Source organism: Eubalaena glacialis, chromosome 3, assembly GCF_028564815.1.
Source record: "Eubalaena glacialis isolate mEubGla1 chromosome 3, mEubGla1.1.hap2.+ XY, whole genome shotgun sequence".
Taxonomy (NCBI): domain Eukaryota; kingdom Metazoa; phylum Chordata; class Mammalia; order Artiodactyla; family Balaenidae; genus Eubalaena; species Eubalaena glacialis.
Window position 1 is genome coordinate 147,235,551 of NC_083718.1, and position 17,079 is coordinate 147,252,629.

Below are 17,079 nucleotides of genomic sequence, written 5' to 3' on the forward strand. Positions count from 1 at the left end.
GATACAACCTACTCCAGCATTCATAAGTCTCAAACAGTAACCACATCAAATAACAGCCAATGCATGCAGCTTCTAAGCCCTGCACAAGGGGTGCACTGAGTTTTCCTTTGGTTATTTTTATAGATTCCCGTTCTCTGCTAAAATTCTCCACCTTGAACATATTAATCACAATTATTTTTCAATTGAATAAATTTGACATGCAATATTGTGTAAATTTAAGATGTATAGCATGTTACTTTGATACATTTACATGCTGTAATATGTTTTTCAACATAGCAATATTTATCACATTATATAGAGTATCATTGTCTATATTAATTATAATGTGAATTAGATCTCTATAGCTTATTTACTATTCATTACAAGTTTGTACCCTTAAATACCATCACTCTTAACCCCCTTTCCAATCCTCTGGTAACACCCACTTTACTCTGTTTTTTACAGGTTTAACTTTTTATATTCCACATATAAATGACATGATACAATACTTGTCTTTCTCTGACTTATCCCACTTAGCATAATGCGCTCAAGGTCCATCCATATTGTCACAAATTGGAGGATATCCTCCTCTCCCATGGCTGAATAATATTTCATTGTGTACATGTACCACAATTTTTCAGTCATTCATCTGTTGATGAGCATTTGGGCTGTTTCCATATTTTTGCTATGGTGAATAATGCTGTAATAAAAATGGGATTGCATATATCTCATTAAAATCCTGTTCTCTTTTCCTTTGGGAATATACCTAGAAGAGGAATTGCTGGATCATATGGTAGATCCATTTTTAATGTTTTGAGGAACCTCCATATCATTTTCCATAGTGGTTGGACCAATTTACATTCCCACTAACAAGTATAAAGGTTCCATTTTCACCACATCTTCACCAGCACCTGTTGTCTCTTGTCTTCTTGATGACAGCCATTATAACAGGTGTGAAGTAATATTTCATTCTGGTTTTGATTTGCATTTCCCTGATGATTAGCAATGTTGAGCATCTTTTCATGTCTGTTGTCCATTTTCATGTCCTCTTTGGAAAAATGTCTATTTAGTTCTTCTGCCCATTTTGTCACTGAATTGTTTTCTTATTAAGGAGACTGCATTCTTTATATATTTTGGATATTAACCAATTATCCCATATATGGTTTGCAAAAATTTTCTCCCATTCTATAAACCTACAGATGATTTAAGAAGCTTTGGGGTGTTTCTGGAAGATTCTAGTGTTCATCTGGAGTGAGAACATCTTATGAACATTTTTTCAAATCTGTTATCTCATTTTGTTAACTGTTTCTTTTGCTGTGCAGAAGCTATTGAGTTTGATGTAGTCCCATTTGTTGATTTTTGCTTTTGTTGCTTGTGCTTTTGGCATAATGTCCAAAAATCATTGCCAAAACCAAAATCAATGAGCTTCTTCCCTACATTTTCTTCTAGGAGTTTTATAATATCAGGTCTTTTGTTTAAGTCTTTGATCCATTTCGGGTTAATTTTTGTGAAAGAGGGTTCCAATTTCATTGTCCTGCATGCGTTTCTTCAGTTTTCTCAGCACCATTTATTGAAGAGACTATCCTTTCCCCACTGGGTATTCTTGGCTCCCTTGTTGAAAATTAGTTGACAATACATGCTGGAATTTAATTCTGGGCTCTCTATTCTGTTTCATTGGTCAATGTGCTTATTTTTATGCCAGTAAAATATTGTTTTGATTAAAATTCCTAAGTATGATACCTTCAGCTTTATTTTTTTCCTCAGGATTTCTTTGGCCATTCAGAGTCTTTTGTGGGTCCACGTAAACTTTAAGATTTTTTTCTTCTATTTCTGTGAAGAATGCCTTTGGCATTTTGATGGTGACTATATGGAATTTGCAGATGGCTTTGTATAGTACGGCCATTTTAACACTATTAATTCTTCCAACCCATAAACACAAGATGTATTTCCATTTGTTTGTGTCTTCGATTTCTTTCAGCAAAGGCTCATAGTTTTCACTGTATAGATCTTTCATTTCCTTGGATAAGTTTATTCCTAAGCATTTATTGTTTTTGATGCTTTCGTGACTGGGATAGTCTCCTTTATTTCTTTATTTCAGATGCTTCATCATTAGTGAAAAGAAATGTAATTGACTTCTGTATGTTGATTTTGTATCCTGCCACTTTACTGAAATTGTTGATTAATTCCAACAGTTTCTTGACTGACTCTAGGATTTTTTTATGTAAGATCATATCATCAGCAAAAAGTGATAATTTTACTTCTTCTTTCTCAATTTGGATGCCTTTTATTCCTTTGTCTTGCCTAACTGCTCTAGCTAGGTTTCCAGTACTGATTCAGTCTTGGTAGGTTCTGTGTTTCTAAAAATGCATCAATTTCTTCTAGGTTATGTAATCTGTTGACATATAACTGTTCATAACAGTCTCTTATGATTCTATATTTCTGTAGTCATTTGTAATGTCTCCTCTTTCACTTCTAATTTTACTTGAGTCTTATTTCCTTTTTTTCTTAGTCTAGCTAAAGGTTTGTCAATTTTGTTTATCTTTTCAAAGAACCAGCTCTCAGTTCCATTGATCCTTTCTATTGTTTTACTGGTCTCTATTTCATTGTTTTCCTTTCTGATCTTTATTATTTCCTTCCTTCTACTAACTTTGGGTTTAATTTGCTCTTTTTTTTTAAATTCCTTGAGGTATGAAGTTAGGTTGTTTATTTGAGATATAATTTCTTAATATATGTGTATATTGCTATAAACTTTCCTCTCAGAACTGCTTTTGCTGCTTTCCCAAAATATTTGATATACTGTATTTCCATTTTCATTTGTCTCAAGACTTTTTATTTCCCTTTTGATTTCTTCTTTGACCCAATGGTTTCTTATAAGTGTGTTGTTTAGTTTTCATATATTTTTAGATCTTCTCACTATCTTCTTGTTGTTGATTTCTAGTTTCGTACCACTGTGATCAGAGAAGATGGTATGATTTCAATCTTAGATGTGCTAAGATTTGTTCTGTAGCCTATCATATGATCTATCCTGGAGAATGTTCCATGTGCACTTGAGAAGAATGTGTATTCTGCTGCTGTTGGATAGAATGTTCTGTACATGTCCATTGGTTTTAAAGTATGATTCAATTCCAACATTTCTTTGTTGAATTTGTTTGTATGATCCACTGCTGGCACTAGAATACTGAAGTCCCCTACAATTATTGTATTATTGTTTATTTCTCCCTTAAGATCTGTTATTATTCGCTTAATACATTTTGGTGCTTGCATGTTAGGAGCATATATATTTATGATTGTTATATCTTCTTGATATACTGGCCCCTTTATCATTATACAGTGACCTTGTCTCTTCTTATACTTTCTGACTTGAAGTCTATTTTGTCTGATATAAGTATGGCTATGCCCACCTTCTTTGGGTTGCCATTTACTTGGAATATCATCATCCATCCTTTTACTTTGAGCCTTTGTGTGTCTTCAGAGCTAAAGAGTCTCCTGTAGGTCACATATAATTGGGTCTTTTTTTTCTTTAATCCATCCAGCCACACTGTGCCTTTGGATTGGTGAGTTCAATCCATTTACATTTAGGGTGATTATCTGATATGTAAGAATTTACTACTGCCATTTTATTTGTATCTTCTGTTATTTTTCTCTCTCCACTGTTTCTTTTTCCTTCTGTTTCTGTCTACCTTTACAAGTTGGTGATTTTTCATGGTGATTTTTCATGGTGATTTGCTCAGTCTCCCATTTTTAAAAAAATATTTATTTTCCTTGTTTTTTTGGGCTGCGTTGGCTCTTACTTGCAGCACACAGGGTCTCTGTTGAGGCATACAGGATCTTTTTATTATGGTGCACGGTCTGCTAGGGTTTCTCTCTAGTTGCAGCTCCTGGGCTTCTCTCTAGTTGTGGCGCATGGGCTCCAGGGCACCTGAGCTCTGTAGTTGTGGCGCGTGGGCTCCAGAGAGAGTGGGCTCTGTAGTTTGTGGCACGCGGGCTCTCTCGTTGAGGCGCATGAGCTCAATAGTTGTGGCACGCGGGCTTAGTTGCCCCACAGCACGTGGGATCTTAGTTTCCCGACCAGGGATCGAACCTGCGTCCCCTGCATTGGAAGGCAGATTCTTTACCACTGGATTGCCAGGGAAGTCCCTCCCCTTTTCTTTTAATGTTTCAATCTCCATTCTAGATTTTTGCTTTGTGGGTACCATGAAATTTACATGAAACATTTCATAGATAAAACAGTCCTTTTTCTGCTGATAGTAATTTATCTTCATTTGCCTATGAAGGTTCCATTCTTTTACTCTTCCCCTTTTACGTTTTTGACATCACAAATTATCTTTTTATGCGGTGATTACAAGTTGTGGCAGCTACAGTTCTTTTCCTTTAAACTTTATACTCTAAGAGTTTAATATACAATTCTAAAAAAGGTTAGTTTTCTGTCTATCATCTTAATCAGAGCTTTGTGTACTTTCATCTTTCATTTCTGCTTGAAGAGCTCTTTTCAACATTTCCTGTAAGGCAGGTCTAGTGGTGGTGAACTGCCTCAGCTTTTGTTTGTCTGGGAAAGCCTTTATTTCTCCTTCATATATGAAGGATCATTTTGCCAAATTGAATATTCTTGGTTGGCAGCTTTTATCTTTCAATATTTTGAATACATCATTCCACTCTCTCCTGGCCTATAAGAGTTTCTCCTAAGAAATCTGCTGATAGCCTAATGAAGGTAATCTTGTAGGCTACTATTTTTCCTTGCCGCCTTTTAAAGTTATCAGTGACCTTTGACAGTTTTAATATAATCTGTCTTGCAGAATGTCTTTTTGTGTTGAAATAATTAGTGGTTCTATTAGCTTTGTGGACTTGTATATCCAGTTCCTTCTCCGGGTCTGGGAAGTTCTCAGATATTATTTCTTTAATATACCCTCTGCTCCCTTTTCTCTCTCTTCTTCTTTTGGCTAGTCAAATGAAGTCCAAGAGTTCTTGCAGAGTTTCTTCACTTTTAAAAAATCTTATTTCTCTCTCTTCTGCCACCTCAATCATCTCTATATTCCTGTCCTTGAGCTCACTAATTCCTTCTTCCATCTGATCTGCTCTATTTCCACTGCATTCTAATTCTTCATCCCACTTATTGAGTTCTTCAGCTACAGAATTTGTTTGGTTCCTTTTCAGAATTTCAATCTCTTTGGTAAAGTACTCCTTCTGTTTGTTAATTTTATTCCTGAGATCACTGTATTGCCTGAGTTTTCCTGTAGCTCACTGAATTTCCTCATAACAGCTAATTTCAACTCTTTATCAGTTAGATCACAATATTCCATGTCCTTGGGTTTGGTTGTTGGAAAACTGTCATTTTCTTTTTGTGATACCATATTACAATGATTTTTTTCCATTGTGTTTGATGAAAAGAGCCTTTGCTGCCACATTTGAAGTAGAAACACCTTTCTTTAGGGAAGGCTTTGTTTACTTTGCTCCTAACAGTTCAGTAGGTTGGTAATTAGAAGACTTCCTTTTGTTTTCCAGAAGGTGGCGCTATAGCACAGGTTCTTCATTTCTCTTACCAGTGCCAACTCATCACTAAGGTTGGGAGTTGGGAGTGGTACATTAAAAACAAAACAACACAAAACAAAAACTGTCAGAGAAAAATGAAAGAGGGGAGGGTGGCTGGCGGCACAGTGAGGGAGGTGTATGTTAAGCACTTCAGACTTTGGGTGTGCCCACATCCTAGTAGAGGAATCCCCAAGTTTGGGGCTGGGGGGTACGGGCAGCCAGCAACCGTGGGCAGTCCTCTTGCCAGAATCCTAGGACCAACAGCGGGAGATGCTTTCCTTCAGTTTTCTTTGTCTGCCTAATTCCCTTTCCTTCCCCTCCCCCAGTCACTGAGGTCCCTCCTCAGAGACAGCAACAAGCTCCTGCAGCTGCAGCATGCAAAGCTGGGCAGACCTCACTGACCACCTTCACCCTCACCTCCTCTGCCAAAAAGGTCTGTGCTGGCCCATGGCTAGACCTGCTGCCACCATTCCCTCACTCCACAGCCTCTTCTGCAGTCCAATCTACCCACTTTCAGGTACACAGATAGATGGATCTCTCGAGTGTCCTGGTATGCTATGCAGAAGTGCTTTTTTTTTTTTTTTTCGGTTAGGCATGTCCAATTAGATGTAAATTGAAGGGCAGAGAAAAAAGGAACAACTCACACCACCATGATGCTGACATAACTCCAATCACAGTTATTTTAAAGTCCATGTCTGATAGCTTTAATATCTGAATCCTTAGGGGTTTTTTTCTACTGTCTTGGCCTTGTCTCCTGGAATGTTAAACACTGTGTGTGAAAAACTGTAGAGGGTCCACCTGATTTTATTTTCCTCCAGAGAATAAAGATAGGAGGCAGATCATCTTAATAAGTCTAGGATTAAGCTGATTCTAAGGATTTCAGTCTTCAGGGGGTTGCAACCAAAACCCAACTGGTTACCTGGGACTTTCCTCCTTGATAAGTTATGAACTCCAGCTGTTGTTCTCCCCAGGATTCAAACTCTGCAGTGCCTTTTAGCCACTGCTCTCTGTTTGGCTTCTTACAGTTACCATTTTTACAAATTGGCAAATCACTCAAAGAGAAAAGCCAAATAAAATGTCAGACTCAGTCCAATGCATTTTTCTTCTCCCAGGGATAGTGATCACTCAAGTCCTGTCTGCCTTCAGATTTTTAACTTTCTCCAGATTTTCTAACTGTTTGTAACTAGAAAATTGATTAGATGCAAGTTAGAAATCATAGCCAGATATGGAAGTGAATCACACTGGAAAAAAATGTATATGCAGTAATAGAATATTAAAGTTAAAAGGAACTTTATAGATTATCTACGCCAACTTTCCATTCAAACTAGAAATTTTATGGCAACAATCTTGGTGGCCATCTGGTACCCAAGTAAGTATGTCAATAACAGAAATACAATTGATGTGTGGTATAAGTTGTAGCATTCCTAGACAGTCTCCTTGATAGAAAGATCCTCATTATTCTGGATTATAATTTGCCTCCTTAAAACATTCACTCAATAGTCACAGTTCTATCCTCCAAAGCATCACTGAATATGGGGACTCCTTTTTCCAGATGATGGTACTTTAGTTGTCTAAAAACAGCTATCACACTTAAAATAGGTTTTCTCATAGTATGAAAAATACCCTTTACCATACCTCATATGGCATACTTTTTGAACTCCCCTAGTTATAATGATCATTCTCTGAATGAAACATAATTGGCTAAGATTTTTTCCAAATTGTGGAACAAAGAACTAAACCCAATCTTCAAAATTTAGCTTAATACGAAGTACAGAACTATACTACCTCTACAACTATCAACTAATATGGCCTCTATATGTCTATTTTTTATCCAATAACTATTTTTTACACTTAAGCACTCATAACATATATTTCCAAAACTCATGGTCAGACAGAACCTCAACATCTTAGGAACTGCTATCAACTGTTGTACTCTTTTATGCACCTGTTTTTTGTTTCTGTTTTTAACCAAGTGCTAGATTTGACACTTATCCCTATTAAATTCTACCTAGCAATTCAAGCAGTCGATACACATTTAAATTCTGATTCTGTGATTTATCTATTAATTATCTCATCTAGCTTTGTACTACCCCAAATAGGAAATCTTACTATACTTATTAAATAGAATAAATGACAAAGATTTCCCTTTAGAATGACTCCTAAATTCTTTGGGAATAGTTGTTCATCAGCAATAAGACATTCAGAGCACATTTCTTTATCTTATCCGAAAAGCTACCATAAGACACAAAGTCAAATTTCTTACTAAAAGCAAATTTACAGCATATAGTATAACTGTTATACTATCCAACTGTGAATTAGTAGAGCACTAAGAGGGCCTGGTATAAATCTGAGTAAAAGGTGGATTCATCATATCATATTTGACTTAGAATTCAAATGTGAGAGAAGAATCATTTAAGTAAATTCGGTGATGAATATTTTCCTCTTTATTTTAAATTAGTAAATCATCTGTTGTAGTATCATTGCCACATTTTTAACACTGGTAAAAATAGTTTGCTTAAAATCCAATATGACTAAACATGGTAGATGCTTAATATATATTCATTCTATTATTTCATTAACTAAGTCTGGAAGAACTGAAGTCAATTATGGAATACATATGGTACCAAGTTATGCTCCAATACAGTAAAAACAAAAATTAAATAACTAATACTTATGGTATTTATCAAGTAAAGTAAGAATTTAGAAAAATTTATGGTATATTTAAAATTTTAATTCCATTATTTTCAATTATGATAGCTAGATAACATAACTAATTTATAATTTAGAAATTGAGAGATGTTAAATGAGAACATATTGCTCATTGTGTTTTTAATAGCGTGTAAAATGTACAAATACTATGAAGAAAAAAGATTCTAAAAGAAGTATTTTAATAAATTGATACATAAGCATTCAGGATAAGAGACATTACAGCAAGATTTGATGATCATATAAAAGGCTGTTTAAAAAAACTAAGGGCAAATTAAAAAAGGAATTATTAACACTTTAAAAACTAAAGCACCACCAAAAGAAATACAGTAAAATTTATCAGAGGCAAACATTGTTAACCATAAGACACCACTTAAGCAAGAATACTGTTCCCCTGAAGGGGTGAAGGTTTCTATTATTAGCAGAGATAAGCACTGCCTCAAATTCTTTCCTTAATAACACCAAACTAAAAATAAAATGGTTCACCACATTTAAAAATAAACACATTGCTTTGCACATGCATTTCAATGGTTTAAATAATAGATAAAAATCTATTCAACCTGATTCAAAGTGTTTGCTCTTATATCTGCATCTAATGAATATACTAGGGAGATTGGCTCTCACTTTCATAACCCATTCAGTATTTTAGGGGTCTTGTGTGCCCACTTTCTCCTTATCTCTTAAAGGATTTGAGATTAGATCTTCTGTTAGATCCAATTAAATTATCTACCTGGCTTCAAAAAATTAACTGCTTTCTCTATAAAATATTTTCTCTATCATCAAGGAAACCACAGGAATCTCAGAAGAATAAAAGGGGCAGTATTATCATTACAAAACAGTACGAAATGCTTTAAGGAAGGCTAACATGGACCAGGAGGTAAGTGAATATTTTGGCATGTTCTTACAAAAAACAAACGAACAAAACAAAAAACAAAAAACAAAAAAATCTAGACAAAGCAGTGCTGTGTCAGCATGGGAAAGGGAGAGAGTCCACAGAATTGAAGTAATTTCCTCAGTATATGATGAATTACAAAAATCCTTTCTAATTTACATAGATATGTTAGGAGAAAGTTTGTAGAAAGGCATTTTTAGCTCAGAGTCTGCATTTTCCATAGTTCGACAAAAAATGAACTGCATGTATTATTTTGGTTCTACTGTAAGTAGAACCTTGACAACAAACCACACATAAAAACTGCCAACTGCTGCTCACATCCTCCTCCCTTTTCCAGCTTTGCCTCCTTCTTCCAAGAGTTCTATGATCACTACCATGAGACCTGGAATATACATCTGTTACATGTTTGCATATATGCATTGCATGCATACGCATGGTGTACAGAAGATGGTGATAAGTGAGCAGCGTCTAGAGAATTAGATTAATGAACATAATCAAATGAAATAGGAAAGAAGACCAGGGAAAAATAAAACAGGAGATAGTAAACTCTTCCTCCTCATCATCAAATAAATTCTGGTCTCAGAACCAGATCACAGATTATTCTCAGAGTTCAGCAAATTACAGGTTTCAGTACATAATAGGACCCAAGTATATAAAGTACCTAAAAGTTAAGTACTTGTATCTTTTCACCTACATTTTCTTCTGTACTACTCTTAACAGTATAAAAGAACATATAGTCTTATTCCCTTTTTCAGAGATCAAGTGACTTTGGCTTAAGGTTGCATAGCTGGCTTTTATAACAGCAAACTTCCACACCAGGCCTTCTAAAATCCAGTGTTCTCCATACTATATACCATGTTGCCTTTGTGGACTTAACCTGAAATCTATCCATCATTTATAACATTGTTTCCTATGGAAAAATATCTTTTGAGAGTCAATGGATTACACAAAATGAACAAAATCCATGCAGCACTAAGGACAAAATTACCTATGTTGAAATCATAAAAAACAATATATAAATCAGCAAAACCAAAAAACAAAACCCTAAATAGCACACTGTTTACTTAATTGTTTGAGAGATATGATGAATTGATTTTCATTCCAACACTAATGTTCTAGTATTTCAGAAAATATATAGCTTCATTATTTGGAAGTATCGTTTAACAGTTGTTTAGAATTTGCATATTTTCAAAAGTAAAATCAGTTCAGCTAGCAACTTACATGAACATTCAGTTATTTCCACTTCATTTTTATTTTATTCATTTTCCATATTTGTGAAAAAACAAATTTCATGGCTTAACCAAAAAGGATACCGCATTTTTAATATAAACATTAATAATTATCATATAGCACAAATGAATTAGTCATTGGGAACTTTCCAATGCAGGCAACCAAAAAATAGGGGCAGATTATAAAAGCTCTGTCTCAATGTTGCAATCAGAATTGCAATCAGCAAACACTTATTAACACCTCACACAGGGTGCAGGATTCACTCACAATGGCCGTGTATCTAGTCATCTCCACAACAGTGCCATCTATTTGTACGGCAATTTATTTTTTAAAGCCATTTTAGTGCCTCAACTCATTTAATCCTCAAAAAAATTATAGAAAGCAGGTAGGCCAAGTGTTGTTATTGCCATTTTACAAAGAAGGAAACAGGCTCAGAGAAGTTTAATGGTTTTCCCAAATTCATATAACTGGCTGTGGTATGGAATTAAAATCCCCAGCTAATGCCTTCCTAAACCAATGTTCTTTCTTCCTAGGACATCAAGCTATTTTTTTACAAATTCTCTTTAGTCTGTTTACTAAAGGTTACTGGTAATCTTTAGTCAAGGTTATTTTCATAATTGGGGGGGAACCCTGAAATACCTGGTATTTTTAAAAATTTGGGTTAAAACTGTCAGAATTCAGTAAATTTATCATGTAAAAAATGGAATGGATTAAGGCACCAGAGTAAAATTTATATGAAAATATAATTTTTAACCATCCATATGGAGTTTCAAAAAAACTGTTATTGGCTCTAAATTTGGATTAAAACAAATACATTTAAATCTTATTTTCTTAATCCTTGATAAATATCTATGGACATGTAAAAATTATATCCTTGTAGGTTTGAAACTCAAAAGATATCACACTATGCATTTTTACTTTCCATTCCATATACCACAGACTTGCATCAGAGAACCCTGAATTTGCCATTTCTGCCACTTACTAGCACCATGACCTTGGGCAAATTACTTAAAGTAGCTGATTCTCAATATCTACATTAGTAAAATGGAGATAATATCAAATGCAGGATTACTCTGGGGAATAAATAAAATCAAATGCATATATAGTAAACACTGATTCAAGTTGTAGCTTTTATCACTAAAGTGTTACAAATGTGTTTCCCTTTTCTTTTGCTTTATATTACATCTTTATTTCAGCTCTGGTCTTCAGTAATTCAAATTTCCATTAAGCCGGAAGGAACAATTAAACGCTCCCATATTTTGAAATTAAATCTTTAAAAAATAAGTTGTAAAAGACCTCACAAATTTCAAGTTCTAGTGCTGTGCTTTAGAAGAAGAAAACAAAGCCCGGAGAGGTTAAATGTCTTGTTTAGGGCCTTGATACTACAAGAGAGTCAAAAACAATGCCAGTGTGGGCCCCAAATACCATAGGTGTAACTCTGAGGCCCACCAACTGACCAGGCAGTTGTCCAAAATCTAATTTATCATTTAGGACTTGTTACTTACATTTCAAAAAAGTAACATTGCTTGTTTAAAAAAATTAATAAAAAATTTTCCATTTGCTTATCTTTCCTGTTATCTAAAAAATAAGTGGGGAATTAATAAAATATTTACTTAATTTCTTGAAAGCCAATTCTGTGAGCCATGCACATAACTATTTGAAAAACAGAAAAAGTAATGCCTTGATGAGACCTTGTTGACTAGAAAAGGCTACTCTGACAACAAAGGATCCTATGGTGTACAATTCCAATGAAGAGTAATTATTTCATAAACCAAATCTATCACTCCTCACCTCAAAAATACAAGCTTCTTTTTAAACAAATAATTACCATTATATTAAAAACATTTTTTTTCTTCAACCAGTGTATAACACAAACACCAGATCTATTCTAGAATTTCTATCATGTTCATTATTTAGATAAGAACTGAGCAGGTCTAATTACAAGGGCTCTTAAACAGAAGTTCTACCTTACCCTGGAAAGAGTAAGAACCAAAACAATCAATATACAGAAAAAAATTTAAGTAGGTAAAAAGCATTACTTCTAAACCCTGTCAGCCCACATAATCTGTTTCCATAAGCATTCCCCTTGTACTCTTACACTAGAACAATGGAGAAAAATCAATTTAGAATATTTTAAATAAGGCTTCAATTATTTATCAATAAATAGAAGGATTTCCATATGCTTTTTAAAAATAGCTTGAAACCAGTACTATTAAATGAAAACTAGTTATTTCCATTTTTGTTTACTGTACCTAACTTTGGTCTGTAAATTGATACATCAACAACTGAAGTTAAACTTTCAATATCTGTAAATAACATAATAGTTAAGAGAGAAGGCACACAAAATATTCATCATTCCTCCATTTCCATGTTTTTATAGCCATATAAAACTAAATCATTTACTACTAAGTTTTTTAGTAGAAATTAAATTTACAAAGTCTAAATCTATACCAAATAAAAATGCATGTATTTTCAACAAACGGTGCTGGGACAATTGGATATCCATATTCAAAACGTTGGCCTTAGAAACTCATCTTACACCATATTCAAATATTAACTCAAAATGGGTCATAGATGTAAATGTAAGAGCTAAAACAATAAAACATTTATTTAAAAAAAAATACGAGCAAATCCTTGAAACCCAAAGCAAAGATTTCTTAAATATAACACCAAAAGCATCGTCCATAAAAGGAAAAAAGTCAATAAACTGGACCTCATAAAAATTCAAAACATTTATACTTTAAAAGACACCATTAAGAAAATGAAAAGTCAAACAACTGACCTGGAGAAAATATTTGCAGTAAGGGACTTGTACCCAGAATTTATAAAAAAAAGATTCTTATAAACTCAACTTACAACAAACAACTCAACAAATGAACTAAATATATGAACAGACATTTCACCCAAGGAGATACACAAATGGCTAATCAGTACATGAAAAGATGTTCAGCATCATTAGTCACTAGGAAAGTGCAAACTGAAACCCCAATGAGATACCATTTCACATCTCCTAGAACAGCTATAGTAAGACGACAATAAACAAATCTTAGGATTTAGAGAAATAAGAACCCTCATACATTGTTGGTGGGATTGTAAAATGGTACAACCACTTTGGAAAAGTCTGCAGTTTCCCCAAAAGCTAAAAATAAAACTATGATATGACCCAACAATTCTGCTCTTAGGTATCTACCCAATGTGTACGAGAACATATGTCCACACAAAGATTTGCATGTGAACGTTTGTTGTGGCATTATGTGTAATAGTCCCAAACGGAAAACAATGGCCATCAACGGGTGACTGCATAGGCAGAATGTGGCATACTCATGCAATGGAATATTATTCAGCAATAAAAAGGAACAAACTACTGACACATGCTGTGTCATGCATGAACCTCAAAAGCATTGTTAAATAAGTCAGACACAAGAGACTCCATACTGAATGATCTCATTTATAAGAAATGTCCAGAGAAAGCAGATTTATCCAGACAGGAAACAGATTAGCAGTTTCCTAGGGCTGAGGGTTAACTATAAATGGGCATGAGGAAACTTACTGCAGTGATGAAAATGTTCTAAAATCGATTTATGATGATGGCTGTACCATTCGGTAGTTACTAAAAATCACTGAATTGTACACTTGGAATGGGTAAATTTTATGATATGTAAAATACACCTGAATAAAGCTGTGTTTAAAATGCATGTGCTTTTGTTTCTAGTTCCTTAAAGAATTACAAGTGACCTTGAACGACACCAGAGTTAGGGGCACTGAACCCCAGGCAGTTGAAAACCTGTATTTAACTTTACAGTCTGCCTGCAGTAACCATGATTCCGCATTCTAGGAGTCAACCAACCTGGGACTGTATAACACTGTAGTATGTATTTAGTGAAAAAAGTCTGCTGTAAGAGTAGACCTGTGCAGTTCAAACTCGTGTTGTTCCAGGGTCAACTGTAAATGAGTAACTTCAGACTGCAGCAACTTATATAATTTTTATTAAGCAATTGTACTAATTCTAACCTTGGATGGGAAACCACAGCCTAACTTTGGAGAAGTGCTAATATAGTGTTAGGAACACCCCTCCAGTTGGTTGCTCACTGGGAAGGGGTCCTCCAGGAAAAGGATTTCTCATAAATCAAAGTACCTCTGTTGGTTGATATTTTAAGAACTCAGTGCCTAGAAGCAGCTCAAGAATATATACAAAAAAGATATTTAAGTTGTCCTATGACAATGGACCGATTGATCTGATGGGTGTTTTAGCCAACATTCAGATTACAGAAGAATTTAAAAAGACAAAAATTTTAACACAAGTTGAAAGGGCGTAGGGTACATTATATAACCTGGAGAGTGTACATGTCTAGATGGCAAAGGTTTGAGGGTATAACGTCAAAACACAATAGTCCTTAGTAATGTCACAGGCATTAATCCAATTCCTGGATCCTCCTATATTCATTCTAAATATATTCTACTAACTGTCCACTTTATGATGTCTTTCAAACCTAAACCAGGACTTCACAGCCCTCACAGGACTTCAAAGAATTTTACAAACTTGAGGTCTTTACACAAATACCACCGTCTGTGAGGCCTTGCCTGACAACCTTATTGAAAATTGCTAACCTCACTAAACTCCCTATCCTCCCTTCTCTGATTCATTTTTCTCAATAGTACTAAAAATACTGTATATTGAATATTTTATATACATATTGCAATTATTGTTTGTCTTCCCCTACTAGAAAAGAAGCTTCACAAAAGGAGAGATTTTAATCTGATTTTGTTCCTAGGGTATCCCCATTACCTAGAACAGTGCCTGGCACATTGTAGGCACTCAATAAGTGTTTTCTGAACAAACGAAAGGGTATAAGACACGTGGAAATAAATAAGAGCTGATCCTTGTCACAGGAATGAACAAGTCTCTTCTATCCATTTAACAGCCTTGATTTAAGGTTAAAATATGATTTTTTAAGGAAATAGAGGCCTCAATAAAATCTCCAAACTGCCTACCTAATATTTCCCCTGCAAAAAGAAAAGAAAAAAAAAAACAAACATTTTACTTATAATATTGGATTTGCAACAATCAAAAGAGAAGTATTTTTAATAAGCTCGTTCTAGTTCTGGAGAGAGGACAAATTAATTAAATCCCACGTGACCCTCATTAACAAGAAAAACAGGCAAGTTCAATACTTAACTAGTAAGAAGTAAAGTAAAGAAATTTCAAAACCAGCCTGTTTTACTACACCCAAAATGGGATCCCATCACCAAGAATACAGACCTCAGCAGAGCATGTCTTAGCAGTTCTGGCCTCAGCCCTACATCCTCTAAGATCCCCATCTCCGTCCTCCCCATCCCAGAAGCCTTCCTAGAACCATTTTACAAACACCAACCAACCTTCAGACCTCCCAGTTCTGATTAAGCCCTGACCCAAGCCAGCTGCATTCCAGCGTTTCACACAGGCATCAGAAAGACCCACCCCGCTCTCGCCCGGGGAGCATCCCCTAAACTGTCATCCCCACCAACCCAGAGTCTGGGAGCACGAAAGAATCGGGATGTCAGGAACCGCCCAGCCTGGCCAAAATTAGAGGACATTTTAGACCTTCATCACGGTTCTGCCAATTTCGGTGTGACCTTGAGCACGTTCCTAGACCCCTAGGGGTCCCCGTTTTCTCACGTTTAACGTGAAGATAACACCTGCACCTGCTATAAGGATTAAAGGAGATCACACGTGAAGCACCTAATTGGGCACCTGGCACGAAATGGAAACTCCATCAGGAACGTGGGTCATTCCCCAGTCCTATCCGTACAGCCTCCCAGCTGGAAGGCACCTCGCCCTACAGCACAGTCTCCCGGCTTCACAGAGGAGGGCACTGAGGACGGCCAGGAGAAGCGCGGTGGGCGCCGGCCCTGGACCCCGCGACGCCCGCGCCCCCTCGCCCGGCGCCCGCAGCTGCCGCGGGGCGAGGCGCTGCCCGCTGCCCTCCCGGGGTCCCCAGGCTCCGCGCGGCCCGGGCGGGGCCACTCCACCTGCCGCCAGGCCCCGCCACCCGCTGCCAGCCGCCCGCCCACGGCCCGGGGCTCCCGGGCTCCGGGGCTCCGGGGCTCCGGGGCTCCGGGGCTCGGCCTCCCGCGAGGTTGGCAGCTCGGCGCGGCGGCCTCGGCGCATACTCAACTCTTCACTTTGCCGAAGGTGCCGACGCCCAGCGTGTCCCCCAGCACGTAGTGTCCGATCTTCACCCGCCCGTCGTGCTTCTGCTTCTCAGCCATGTTCGGCGCGCGCAGCCTCGCTCGGCCGTCCGCTCCGCCGCCGCCGCGAGCTCTTCTGTGCTGCCGCCGCCGCCTACCCACAGTGCAGCGGGCCCGCGGGGGCGGGGGCCTGAGATGCCGGGGACTAGGCGAGGCGGGGGGGGGGGGGGGGGGAGTGCCCACGAGCAGGTGGGCGGGGCGGGGGGGCGTGTGCGCGCCCAGCCCCCGGGGTGGGCGGCCGGGGTGGGCGCGGGACGCCGAGCGCTGCGGGAGGAGTGGAGGGAGGGCGCGAGCTCCGTGCGGGGAGGGTCGGAGGCAGACAGGTGTGCGCGGGAGGGGTGAGGGGCAGGACGGCGCCCCGCTACCTGGGGGAGGAGCCCAAGGGCGGGAGCCGGGTTAGGGGGCCCGTGAGCAGGAGAACCGGAGGGAGTGGAAAAGAGAGGGTGAGATTTGGTCCGAATCTTAGCGAATGGAAAGAGATGGAAGTAGAATCTGGAGAAGAAACAGGCCTGAAGTGT

General features: G+C 37.4%; 1 protein-coding gene across 2 annotated transcripts in view; it reads right to left on the reverse strand.

Annotated features, from left to right (window-relative positions):
* PRKAA2 (protein kinase AMP-activated catalytic subunit alpha 2) overlaps nt 1-16,661 on the reverse strand; it is a 57,985-nt gene extending 41,324 nt beyond the window's left edge. For both annotated transcript variants that reach the window (XM_061186531.1, XM_061186535.1), the window contains exon 1: nt 16,489-16,661. In XM_061186531.1, coding sequence (XP_061042514.1) covers nt 16,489-16,582 — 94 coding nt within the window. In that variant the 5' untranslated portion in view covers nt 16,583-16,661. The remainder of the gene's footprint in view (nt 1-16,488) is intronic.
* Nucleotides 16,662-17,079: the final 418 nt, after the last annotated feature.